The sequence below is a fragment of the Macaca nemestrina genome, chromosome 14 (genome assembly GCF_043159975.1).
Source record: "Macaca nemestrina isolate mMacNem1 chromosome 14, mMacNem.hap1, whole genome shotgun sequence".
NCBI lineage: Eukaryota > Metazoa > Chordata > Mammalia > Primates > Cercopithecidae > Macaca > Macaca nemestrina.
In genome coordinates this window covers 62,105,556-62,119,391 of record NC_092138.1, presented here as the reverse complement: position 1 = coordinate 62,119,391, position 13,836 = coordinate 62,105,556, and the positions used below count along the sequence as shown (strand labels likewise).

General features: G+C 39.8%; 1 protein-coding gene across 1 annotated transcript in view; it reads left to right on the top strand.

Annotated features, from left to right (window-relative positions):
• Positions 1 to 282: 282 nt before the first annotated feature.
• RIGI (RNA sensor RIG-I) overlaps positions 283 to 13,836 on the top strand; it is a 73,908-nt gene continuing 60,354 nt past the window's right edge. Inside the window, exon 1 of the mRNA XM_011747963.3 lies at positions 283 to 512. Within this exon, the coding sequence (XP_011746265.2) occupies positions 407 to 512 (106 nt within the window). The 5' untranslated portion in view covers positions 283 to 406. The remainder of the gene's footprint in view (positions 513 to 13,836) is intronic.

Below are 13,836 nucleotides of genomic sequence, written 5' to 3'. Positions count from 1 at the left end.
GAGAGCTGGGTACACCGGTGTACACTTTACAAAACTCATCGAATTGCACACTCAGATTGTGTGCATTTTACTGTATCTAAACGTTAGCGCTATAAAAGCAAAACAAAATATAAGATCATAAAAATAAAAGCAGTTCCTAGGGGTCACCTCCTTTTCCTGGCTTCCTCGGTGCGGAGGGAAACGAAACTAGCGAGAGGCAGCACAGCCTCCGCGGCCCCCGCCCACCGCTAGTTGCACTTTCGATTTTCCTTTTAGTTATTAAGATTCCCATGCAGCTCCGCCTCTCGTCCGGTATCATTTCAGCGGAAAAGCCTTGCTTTCCCCGCTGGCCACGCCCTCCTCCTACCCGGCTTTAAAGCTAGTGAGGCACAGCCGGGCGGGCACGTAGCTGGAAGCAGAGGCCGGCATGACTACGGAGCAGCGGCGCAGCCTGCTAGCCTTCCAGGATTATATCCGGAAGACCCTGGACCCTACCTACATCCTGAGCTACATGGCCCCCTGGTTTAGGGAGGGTGAGTGTCCCCAGCGGCGCCTTCTCGGCGGAATACATCTGAGGACTTGTTTTTCTCTTGCTTCGCTCCCTTCTTTTAATCTATACAGATAGCCTGCCAGATACCCCAGTTTGTGGTAAGATCTCCGCAGCATTTTAGGCTAGAGGTTGCCAGAGTTTGAGGAGCCCTCGGAGGCCTAGGTGGGGAAACTGAGTTCCAGCGAGGTGAAGCGACTTGCTTAAGGGTGCTCATCTATTTAGTTCAAAGCTGGGGAAGAAATGTTCTGTTTGTTTAATTTATTTTCACTAATATTAAAGTCTACTGTGCTTGGCTGGATACTGACAGAGATTGAGAAATGAGATAAGGGCTCTTCCTTAGTATACATTACAGCCCAAGGGATGGGACACAAAGGTCAGATAATTACTGTACTGAGCACAAAATGCGCTCTGAGCTTAAAGTAAGTTGATGCTTACTCTGCCGAGTCTTATTTTCACATCCAAAGAACTGGAAGCTGGAGAGGAGCCGGACTTTTCCAGACGTTAGGCTTTAATACAGGTGTTTCCATCTAGCTTCGGAGACAGGTGATCCTGGGTAATGACCATTTGTAAATTTGTATCAAATTACTTTCTGCTGGCGATGAGCAGAGGCTTTTGGGAAAGAGGTGAAAGGAGGTGGTACTTACAAGATATCGATGAGGCCCGGCGCGGTGGCTCACGCTGTAATCCCAGTTGTAGAGCACCCGATGCTGTTGCTGTTCGGGGTGCCACTATGAAACCCGCACGGACCTAGGGGGACTGAACAAAGGGGGGGCAAACGTGGGAATAAAAGGCAAGAGACAAAAGAGTATATTTGGAAGAAGAGATCAGGGGGCACCTTGCGTCTAGTGGACAAGGGCCCTGAGCTTTACACAGCCCTCCTTATTTATTAGGCAAAAGAGTGAGAAGTGGGGGTGGTTGACAAGGGGGGGTGGTTGACGGTGGGCAGCTTGATTCACAGCAGGTTTGCAAGACTGCATTCTTCGAACAATAGGTGCTAGATTTCTCAATAAATAATTTCAAGGAGCCCAGCATCAGGGAGTGAGGCTCTCAGCAAACCTTTTGGTGGCAAGGCAGTGTGAGTTTGCCCACCTGCTGCATTCATGATAAGCAGTTTGTTGTTTGATCATATAGCCTCCAGCGGAATGCTGAGTTGGTCACGGTCCCAAGGGCCTTCAACTCCCTGCACCCAGCACTTTGGGAGGCCGAGGCAGGCGGATCACAAGGTCAGGAGTTCAAGACCAGCTTGGCCAATATGATAAAACCCCGTCTCTACTGAAAAATACAAAATTAGCCAGGCGTAGTGGTGCACGCCTGTAGTCCCAGCTACTCAGGAGGCCGAGGCAGGAAAATCGCTTGAACCAGAGGCACGGAGGTTGCGGTGAGCCGAGATCATACCACTGCACTCCAGCCTGGGTGACAGCTGTCTTGAACTACCTAATAGGGGCGTGTCATTGAAAGCTGAGGAAGCAATGAGGAGCACAGTAGAAACCGTCCCTGCCCTAATAGTGATTAGTGTGCGTATGTGAATGCAGGTAACAAAATAGTAAATAATAAAGTGCAGCAGTGCTTTGATGGAAAAAAGCTGGGATGTCTACTAGAGTCCAAAGGGCACAGCCAAAGCTTCCCAGATATTTGGCATTTGAACTGAGGTATGAAGGAGGAGAAAAAATTAGCTGGAAGGAGACAATAATAAATTGCAGTTAGAGGGCTCCTTATGTGCAAAGGTCCAAGATGAAAGAGAAACCAGAGTGTTCCAGGTATCCAGAAAATATTAGTATGGTGGCATTGTGGAGAGAGAGGCAGGAGTTGAGAGAGATGAGACTTGAGAGGCAAGCAGAAGTGGGATATGAACAGTTTTGGACTTTATCCACTGAAATGTGATAAGGAGAGGGGACCAAAATAGAATTTGCATTGTAGAAAAACGACTTTGACTTCAGTTTGAGGAATTGCTTGGATAGGTACAAGACAGGGAGAAAGAGAAGGGCAGATGCAATGATGCCAGGACAGCAGAGTGGAAAATCTGGAAGCAGGGAGACCAGTTAGGAAAATAGGAATCCAGAGGAATGGGAAGAAATGGATGGATTCAAGACACAGTTGGAAAGTATAATCAATAGGTCTCTTGGGGAGTTGTGGTGAGGAGGTAAGGGTGAGGACAGGGTGGAGAATGACTTCCAGGTCTCTGGCTTTGGTCCTTGGGTGAATAAATGGTAGTTTCTGAGATAGGAAATGTGGGAAGAGGAACAGGTTTGCAGGAGGAGAAAAATTCGGATTTAGGTATGCTGGGTTTGTATGCCTTGGATACATCAATGAAGAGATGTTCATCAGATTGTTGGCTGCACAGGTGTGGAGTTCAGGAAAAGGGTCCACAGTTGGGGAGACATTAATGTAGAGATCCTTGCTGAAACAATGAGAGTGGGTGCGATTGTTACTGAAGCACCAGGGATTCAGCCTAGGTTCTGTTGCTGCCTGCACAGAAAGCCAATCACTGAGACGACAAGTATCACCAGGGCTTTAATTGGGAGCTGCAGCAGAGGAGGTAGGAGATCAGTCTCAAATCCATCTCCCTGACCCATTGAAATTAGGGGTATGGATAGAAGAAAAGAAATATAACTAGGTGTTGGAAAATGGACTCTGGAGGGGTGAGGAAGCAATCATGAGAAATGAGGGGCCTGGTGTCTCATTGTCCGGATGTGATGATCTGATGAGTTTCAGTTCTTTTATATCTTTTGAGAGGCCTGGGGGTCCCTTTGCTGGGGAAGGAACTCAGATAAAACAAATATAAGTTTCAGCTTTAAGATCAGAAGGGTCAATTTCTGTGTTTATTCGAAAGAATTGTATATGGGACTATTGTGTTGGTTTCAGTCCCCCTCTTTCTATTTATCAATTCCTGGATCGTGGGGAATCTGATCCTCAATCTTTCTGGCAGCTTCATGCTGAGGAATGGTGTGGGTGCAGTTCCATACTATGGGTGACCACGTGGCCACCCAGGAATCAAAAGTTAATCTAATACTATAGTTTTTTCTGAGACACAATCTGTATCATTACTGTTCCCCACTTCCACCAAAGACATATCACACCAGGGTGGGCCTACCTGCAAAATAAGCCTCAGTTACATATACTTGGCTTATTTACCCACACAAAGTGCAGCAAAAATTATTGTCTATATGGGCTCTCCTAATTGGCTTTGCTGGAACCTCTCACAAGGCCATTTCAGTCAAAGCCCTGGGAAAATAACTTGTTCCTCCAACTGTGTCCCATTATAAAAGAAAACAGATTTTTATTAAATGTATGCAAGAAAACACATTGCCATGAATTAAGAGTATTCACAAATAGTTTATAAATTCTGGAGAAATTAGGGAGAGAGAAAATGCCTTAAATTCTGTTTACAAGGGTATACTCTACTTAATATACTGTATTCTTAAAGGCTACGAAGCTTAAAAGAAAAAAATTCTCCAGATTCTGAAAAACAAAAATTCTCCAGACTTTTTCAAACACAACCATAAAAAATTATTTCAGTCTCACATTAGTTCAGTCCATGCAATCAGCTCCTGCTGTGCTTCATATTGGGTTAGTCATCTTTATAAACATGTTATTCTTTTAATTAAGAGGGACTCTAGAAGTTTTCTGTAGGACATTTTCTAGGACTCTAAGAGTCCTAGAAGTTTTCTGTATTCCAGTGGCACAATCTCCAAAGTTATCAGAAATCTGCATTCAAGACTCCTTTTCATGAAGTCCCCTAAATAAATAATCTCTGGACTACATCTGATTATAAGTCACTTTTTGAGAAGAATCGATGCAAAACAACAATTGTGATGACAAAAGTCTTAGGAGAGCCATAAAGACACAGTTGGCAAGGAAATTTTTTTTTTCTGTTGGCATACAACACTTTAACATAATAATCATCATTACTGACACCATATATTAAGACATATCAGAATTTTAGGAATCTCATATAATCCTGCAACACATATTAATAGCACATCTATATAAATATAACCCAAAGCAAGTTAAATACCACCTTACATTTGATAATGCTTCCTATATAATTCTAACATACCAAAGAAGCCTAACATGTCTCTCTTGGACTTCAAGGAAGCTAATATACAAAAAAGTTAGTTTGAGGTAAAAACAAAACAAAAAACCTGAATTTAGAACTTGAAATTTTTGCTGTTGGGAAGTCTGTCAGTTATCAAAGATTTAAGACACTTGATATCACAAAATAGGATCACAGGTCACTATAAAATAGTTATTCATTTAGCCAAAAACATAAAACATTTACCCTTTGATAGGTGACTCAGTTTCCTAAACAATGCGGCCTAATAAAGACAGCATGAGGCCAACTAAATGTCTCTCCCTCTCCTTTTTCTTCCCCCTACAGTTTACTCAAAAGGTAAACAAATATTTTATCTCATTAATAATATACAAACATCTTATTCAAAAGAGAACATCAAATTTTACCTTTGTATGGTATATTTTATTTTTTTATTTTTTATTTATTTATTTATTTATTTATTTTTTTGAGACGGAGTCTCGCTCTGTCGCCCAGGCTGGAGTGCAGTGGCGCAATCTCGGCTCACTGCAAGCTCCGCCTCCCGGGTTCACGCCATTCTCCTGCCTCAGCCTCCCGAGTAGCTGGGACTACAGGCGCCCACAACCGCGCCCGGCTAATTTTTTTTTTTGTATTTTTAGTAGAGACGGGGTTTCACCGTGGTCTCGATCTCCTGACCTTGTGATCCGCCCGCCTCGGCCTCCCAAAGTGCTGGGATTACAGGCGTGAGCCACCGCGCCCGGCCTGTATGGTATATTTTTAATGTTAAAGCTAATTTTAATAAAACCTTGTAAACCTAATTTTAATCAGTTTGACTATAAGGTAGGATTTCTGTAAACTTTTTTTTTTTTTTTTTTAGATGGAGTCTTCTGCTCTGTTGCCCAGGCTACAGTGGTGCGATTTTGGCTCACTGCAACCTCCACCTCCTGGGTTCAAGCAGTTCTCCTGCCTCAACCTCCCTAGTAGCTGGGATTACAGGCCATGCCACCACATCTGGCTAATTTTTGTATTTTTAGTAGAGACAGGGTTTCACCATGTTGGCCAGGCTGGTCTCCAACTCCTGACCTCAGCTGCTCCGCCTGCCTCAGCCTCTCAAAGAAGTGAGATTACAGGCGTGACCCACCACACCCAGCCTGAGCCACCACGCCCAGCCTGAGCCACCACACCCGGCCATCTTTTTATAACCTTTTACGATTTCCTATTAAAGAGTAGAGTAATGCTCCAAGAAAACCCTGTTATGACACAGGGGCCCAGACATTGGTCTTGCATCAGTGTGCTTTTGATGTCAATGTTTAATTCATAGAAAAACCCTGAGCTAATTTTATAACTCAAAATCAGCCCTTACAAGTTCACATGCTCACCTTTTCTGCAGTAGTTCCTGGGCCTAGAGGGATTGAATGGTTTTAATTTCTAGCCCTGTGTCTCATGAAAGCAGTTCATTTTGGTTGTCACCTTCTGAGTCTGAAGATGAGGCTTCAATTGGTGTCAATGCTCAAGATTTAGCAGGTATTGGTGTGTTTTGGACCCAGGAGTCAAAGGCCTTTGAATTATTAAATAATTGTTTTCTAAGAATTATTTAATAGGGTATTTTTACAATAGAAAACCCCATCATTCTCTCTAATATGTCACAAAATAAAACCCTGGGATTTGGTGTCCAGTAGTTACCGTCTGAAACACTTAAACCCATTATACAATCCATTGTATTAAAGTGGTTAGGTTACTCCTTGCATTTATCTGTTAGCATTCTAGTGACAAAACTGTGACCCGGAGCCTCAAAAATGTGGTAGGTCCTGTGCCAAACTTACCAAAGTAAGATGGTTAACTTTTCTTTCCATCATTAAAAAAAAAATGGTAAATGCAAGTATGAGTTCTGGAAATTCAGTATGAGGATAAATCTTTCATTTAAAAAATATACAACAAAACAAGGACAAAGTGACAGCAAGCACACAGTAATTTCTTTTCAGCTATTTTAAAAGAGCCTCATCTTACATTTCCAAGATTGGTTTCTAGAGGCAGTACTGACAATTGATTTAGGTGACTTACACCACTAGAATCTTCAAACTGGCGCAACACTTGTATGTACATATTTTGTTTTCAAGTATACACATGAAGGCCCATCAGTGATAAACAGCTTAGGATAAAAAAACACTAGAAAGTCTTATAATATTTTTTATGACTTAATCCAAGTAAATGTTATTTAATCTTAATAATGGTAAACACAACTAAATTAGTTTGAGAGAAAGCCCAATCAATATAATTTCCTTAAAGCCAATTTTTTTCTGAATCTTAAAACTTTGTACCCGTGTAGCAGTTTTGCCTCATTAAAGGAAAAGATCTGAAACCACTCAAATTGTTGATTGAATTGAATTACCTTGGAAATAAACACCATTTAAACATTTCTCTCACCTACTTTTCCAAATAACCAATAATAATGTACTATTTCTGTTCAGAACTTATAAGAATAAACCTTTTATTATTTTTTGCCAGGAACCTTAAAGTTCTTATAGCTCTCTAGTTCATTAGAGATAAGCAAAACCAAACAAACTTTAAAGGCTGATGTCCACCATCAATTTTTGGAGGCTTGAAAAAGGTAGCTTAGGAACTTTGGATAAGTAGAGCAAATGATGAGTTACTGGAAATGCATAGGAAACAAAATGACTATTCATGGCACCAAATAAGAGCCTTCCTTCCATTAGAAACTAAAAACCATCAATGGTTTTATTAATATGTATATATAAGTAAAACCTAAAGAAGAGCAAACAGCAAATAAATGCAAATTAAAAGAAAAAACAAACAGGAAACCAACCTGAAAATTTTCTACTCAGTTTACCTTGGAGGCTACAGTGTTACTCAGAGCCAGAAAAAACACATGATGAATATTTTGTTCCTGATGCACAATTTAATGTCTTTAAGTTCACCAGTACCACTATATATATATAGTACAATTAAGAAATTCACTTTAGGCTGGGCATGGTGGCTCACGCCTGTAATCTCAGCACTTTGGGAGGTGGAGGTGGGTAGATCACTTGAGGCCAGGAGTTTGAGACCAGCCTGGCCAACATAGTAATACTCCATCTCTACTAAAAATACAAAAATTGGCCAGGCATGATGGCACACACCTATAATCCCAGCTACTCTGGAGGAGGCTGAGGCATGAAAATTGTGTGATCGGGAGGTGGAGCCGAGATCATGCCACTGCACTCCAACCTGGATGACAGAATCTGTATCCAAAAAAAAAAAAAAAAAAATCACTTTAGGTATGTGACCAGTAAGTGATTATACTTTAATAGATAGTATATATACTTTAATAGATAGTATACCTATACAGAAGAGCAAATACAGTGTGAAGCAATGCAAGCATGTAGGGAAATTTGGTTGTTGATATATCTGGCTTCTGTCTGGCTTCATGATTAACTATATTAAGAAAGAACTGCCGAACTGCCAGTGTGTTTCTTTACAATATTTCTTATTTTACTTTCATCAGGACAAAGAACTTTATGAGCAGTGTTAATTAGCCAAATTTCTCCAATATTCTATCTGGTTTTAAGAGAGTATTATTTAAACCTTTTAAATTTTATATTTTCGCTGTCTGTACATACAGATAGACACACAAAGAAATAGGAAATAAACTATATATGACTTACACCATCCTATGATATGCTTGGACTTTCTGATTTGTCCTGGATTTTCCTTCTTCTTCTTCTTTCTGTTTTTTTTTTTTTTCAGTCATTTAACTTTAGGACAAAAAAATTTACCATTATAAGATGCTTTGTCATACAAAATTATTTTCTTTATAACCTTCCTTACCAAAAATACATCTTCATACTCATAACTTTCTCCACATCTTTCCTCTACTTCTTTTCTACATTGTTTCATAAGTAACTTTTCAAGTCCATAATTTGAATTATTAATAGACTTTAGATGACTTCTGAGTTATATAAAATTATTTTTTTCTGAATAAAAACACATTGTCTTTTGCACATTTTATATATAGAATTACATATGAACTAGAATTCTTATCCTTAGTAACAACCTTAAATTTCAGTAAAAACCCAGGAAGCAAGAAATCTTGAGCTGCCTAGCACATGTTAGTATTTTATAGATGAGAACCATCCCACAATTTTTTAGAAACATGCTCCCCACATGATAACCTTTTCTTGATTGGAAATGACTCAAACATCCAATGATTATATTTCTGATTATGCCAAAATTCATCTACAGCACTTGACCATTTACATTTTATTTACTTTTAGCAGTTTATCTAGATTATTTCTGTATCATTTCCTTGTTGACCATTTTATAACCTGTGAATGTCAGGTGTTCACCTAAATAAGGACCTTAAAAATAACTGCATGGGCATTGTTATTTATCAATAACTCAGATGATTCAGCTGTTTTCATTAAACTAACTGTTAAATTAGTCTTATAAAGAATTCACACAAATATTCACTGGGTTTATAGCTTTATAACCTTCTGCCAAACTCTGATACCTCACATTATCTAGCTGAGACAAATATAAAACCGAGACAAAAATATATGCTGACAATTCTGAAGACATTTCTATTTTTATTTTATCGAAAATTTAAAAGACAGCTTGTTTAATAAAGATTTACTTAAGTCATGTGGACTTGAAAAACACTTTGGACTTAATTTATGAGCACTCTTTTATTTATAAGCCAATTTGGTATGTATAGTGTATAACATAGTTAATGCACATCTAGATAAACACATCTAAACATGTATACACACGCAAAGATTCAATAGCTTTTACCTTGGAACTCTAGCCATGAGATAGCAATACAAACTCACCAGTCTACAACCAAGTCCCCATATGGCTAAACTTTGTTTGCTCCAATCGGTAATCCAGTGAAGGCTTTGAACCACAATTTTGGGTAAAGCAGTTTCCATGGCAGTTCGATTTTTAGAAGCTAGATTCCAAAGAACCCTGGGGCCAAACAGCACTACAGAAGAACGTCATGTTGCAACTACTCACCAGGCCCAACCCTGCTTAAAACAGCGGCATAAAATACATGGGAAATTTGGCTAATACCCAGAATACATGGGACTCCACCTGGCTTTCCCATTCAACAGCCAACTCCAGATTCCAAAGAATATTTGTTTATTGAATTCTAATTTCCTATTACTAAATTCACACACACACACACAATCACCAAAACACAATCCAAACTGCTATAGCAATAGACAAGCCCTCACAGTGTTCAAACTGAAATAGTCGAGGTGCGTTTCTGTCTCAATTGGGCTTTATTAACCTGCAAACAGAAATTTCTTAGGAGTTTTCCAAATTGAGAGGAGCTGATCCCACTGTCTGGTACCCAAAAAAGACACTAACTTGGCCAGACACAAACACAGCAATTACAAACATGCTCCCTAGAGTATCATACTGAAAGAGTCAGGGTGCTTCCCTTTCTTAGTCAGCTGGGCTTGTTTAACCTGCAAATGGAAGCTCCTTTTAAAATTTCCCAAATTGAGAGGAGCAGATCTTGCTGTCTGGGCCAACAAAGGACACTCACTTATCCAGATGCCAACGTCACATTTCAAAGGTTGTTCTTCCTAGCAATCAGGAACTCAGCTGGGGCTGGCAGCAGTGGGGCCAGAGAGCCCAAAACTCACTTCCAGCCAAAATTAGGTGGGCAGTTGCTTAGGAGGGCTTCTGAGACTCCTGGACCACAGCAACCCAGCCACAAAAATCTGTTACTGAAGCACCAGGGGTTTGGCCTAGGTCCTCCTGCTAGCCACACAGAAAGCCAAACAAGGAGACAATGAGTATTGCCAGGGGAGAAGGCTTTAATTGGGAGCTGTAGCCAAGAGATGAGAGATTAGTCTCCGATCCACCTCCCTGACCCACTAAAATTAGGGGTTTATATAGCAGGGAAGAAATGTAATTGTGTGGGAAAACAAGAACTCAGGAAGCAATCATGATGAATGAGGGGCGTGGCCTCTTATTGTCTGGATGTGATAATCTGGTGAATTTCAGTTTGATACTTTTTGAGAGGCCTGGTGCTCTTTCTCCTGAGAAAGGATCTCAGATAAAACTAGTGTAAGCTTCAAGCTTAAAGACCAGAAGGGTCAATTTCCATTTATCTGGAATAAATATCTATGGGACTGTAGTCAGTTTCAAGATTGCTTTTTGGAGGGTGAGTAGAAAGAGCCTGGGATGGAATCCTGTGCAAGCCCTCATTTAAGAGATGAGCAGAGGAGGAAAAGAGACTGGGAAAGAGTGCCACATAATGTGGGCAAGGAGACATCACGAAAACCAAGGGAGAATGATGCTGAGAACCCAAGCTCTGTCAGAGCTAAAAAAACTTGCCCTTTACTTTGGCATTATTGACTTCTGGGGCCACCCACAGGACTAGTTTCTGTGGAGTAGGGATGAAGGTACAGGTATAAGATGGTTGGGAAACTAACTGCAAGAGTAGACTGAGGAATAAATAGAGGTCAAGGAAGTGGAGAAGATAAATGTAGGCAGTTCTTTTGAAAATATGATTCACAAATTAAAAATTACAAGGGAGGTAGTGCTTAATAGTATCTTCACACAAATCCAGTCTATACAATTTGGTTACAATGTGGGTTCCAAGAAAGGAGAGAAGACAGAAGCAAATATAAATGGAAAAAATAGAAAATTTCATGTGTCTAAGAAAGAAACAGCACTTTGTATGTGAGTTTAATGAGAAGGGAATACACTAGGATTTTCATATTTCTGAGATGAAGAAATAATCATGTAAGCATTCAGGAAAAACAAATAAGGTTTTTTGGGTTTTTCTGTTTGTTTGTTTTTGTTTTGAGACGGAGTCCCTCTCTGTCACCCAGGCTGGAGTGCAGTGGTGTGATCTCGACTCACTGCAGCATCCAACTCCCGGGTTCAAGTGAGACGGAATTTCACCATGTTGGTCAGGCTGTTCTCAAACTCCTGGCCTTGTGATCCGCCTCGGCCTCTCAAAGTGCTGGGATTACAGGCGTGAGCGACCACACCTGGCCACAAATAAGATTACTCAGGTTTCTTCTACTGAAATCAACATCAAATTGGTCTCTGACTTCTCTGCAACTCTAATGTAACTAAAGAGTAAAACTGTGTGCAGAATTTAAAAGGTAAAACAAAGTTGCCCCTATTTTATATTTAGCCAGGTATTTATATATGTAAGCAAGAAGAAAACATTATTATATGTGTGGGGTCTCATATATATTTCTTACAGAAATTACTGGAAATGTGATTCCAAACAATGAGAACTGAAAAAAATTAGCTTAAAAAAAGAAGTTCTTGTAAGGCAAGGATTGGTTGTGAATGTTGAAACTAGGCATGTAGAGTTGATTTTAAATAACTTTATAAATTTGTCCACAAAAGTAAGTGCAATAGTCAAGCATTTTTTAAAAATTATACTTTAAGTTCTGGGACACATGTGCAGAACGTGCAGGTTTGTTACATAGGTATAAATGTGCCATGGTGGTTTGCTGCACCCATCAACCTGTCATCTCCATTAGGTATTTCTCCTAATGCTATCCCTCCCCTGGCACCTCACCCCCCGACAGGCCCCAGTGTGTGATGTTCCCCTCACTGTGTCCATGTGTTCTTACTGTTCAACTCCCACTTATGAGTAAGAACATACAATGTTTGGTTTTCTGTTCCTGTGTTAGTTTGCTGAGAATTATGGTTTCCAGCTTCATCCATGTCCCTGCAAAGGACATGAACTCATTATTTTTTATGGCTGCATAGTATCCGTGATATATATATGCCACATTTGCTTTATCCAGTTTATCATAGTATCGTGGTATATATGTGCCACATTTGCTTTATCCAGTTTATCATAGTATCCATGGTATATATGTGCCACATTTGCTTTATCCAGTTTATCATAGTATCCATGGTATATATGTGCCACAGTTGCTTTATCCAGTTTATCACTGATGGGCATTTGGGTTGGTTCCAAGTCTTTGCTATTGTAAACAATGCCACAAGACACATACATTTGCATGTGTCTTTATAGGAGGATGATTTACAATCTTTTGGTATATACCCAGTAATGGGATTGCTGAGTCAAAGATTATTTCTGGTTCTAGATCCTTGAGGAATCACCACACTGTCTTCCACAATGGTTGAACTAGTTTACACTCCCACCCACAGTGTAAAAACTTTCCTGTTTCTCCACATCCTCTCCAGCATCTGTTGTTTCCTAACTTTTTAATGATCGCCATTCTAACTGGCATGAGATGGTATCTCATTGTGGTTTTCATTTGGATTTCTCTAATGACCAGTGATGATGAGCATTTTTTCATGTGTTTGTTGGCAGTATAAATGTCTTCATTTGAGAAGTGTCTGTTCATATCCTTCACCCACTTTTTGATGGGGTTGTTTCTTTCTTTAAAATTTGTTTAAGTTCCTTATAGATTCTGGATATTAGCACTTTGTCAGATGGATAGATTGCAAAAATTTTCTCCCATTCTAAAGGTTGCCTGTTCACTCTGATGGTAGTTTCTTTAGCTGTGCAGAAACTTTTTGGTTTAATTAGATTCCATTTGTCAATTTTCACTTTTGTTGCCATTGCTTTTGGTGTTTTAGTCATGAAGTCTTTGCCCATGCCTACGTCCTGAATGGTATTGCCTAGGTTTTCTTCTAGGGATTTTATGATTTTAGGTCTTACATTTAAGTCTTTAATCCATCTTGAGTTAATTTTTGTATAAGGTGTAAGGAAGTGGTCCAGTTTCAGTTTTCTGCATATGGCTAGTCAGTTTTCCCAACATTTATTAACTAGGGAATCCTTTCTCCATTGCTTGTTTTGGTCAGGGTTGTCAAAGACCATATGGTTGTAGATGTGTGGCATTATTTCTGATGCCTGTTCTGTTTCATCGGTCTATATATCTGATAATCTGTTTTGGTACCAGTACCAGGCTCTTTTGATTACTGTAGCCTTGTAGTATAGTTTGAAGTCAGGTACCGTGATGCCTTCAGCTTTGTTCTTTTTTGCTTAGGATTGTCTTGGCTGTGTGAGTTCTTTTTTGGTCCCATACTAAATTTAAAGTAGTTTTTTTCCAATTCTGTGAAGAAAGTCAGTGGTAGCTTGATGTCGATACCATTGAATCTATAAATTACCTTGAGCAGTATGGCCATTTTCATGATATTGATTCTTCGTATTCATGAGCATGGAATGTTCTTCCATTTGTTTGTGTCCTCTTTTATTTTGTTGACCAGTGGTTTGTAGTTCTTGAAGAGGTCCTTTATGTCCCTTCTAAGTTGGATTCCTAGGTAT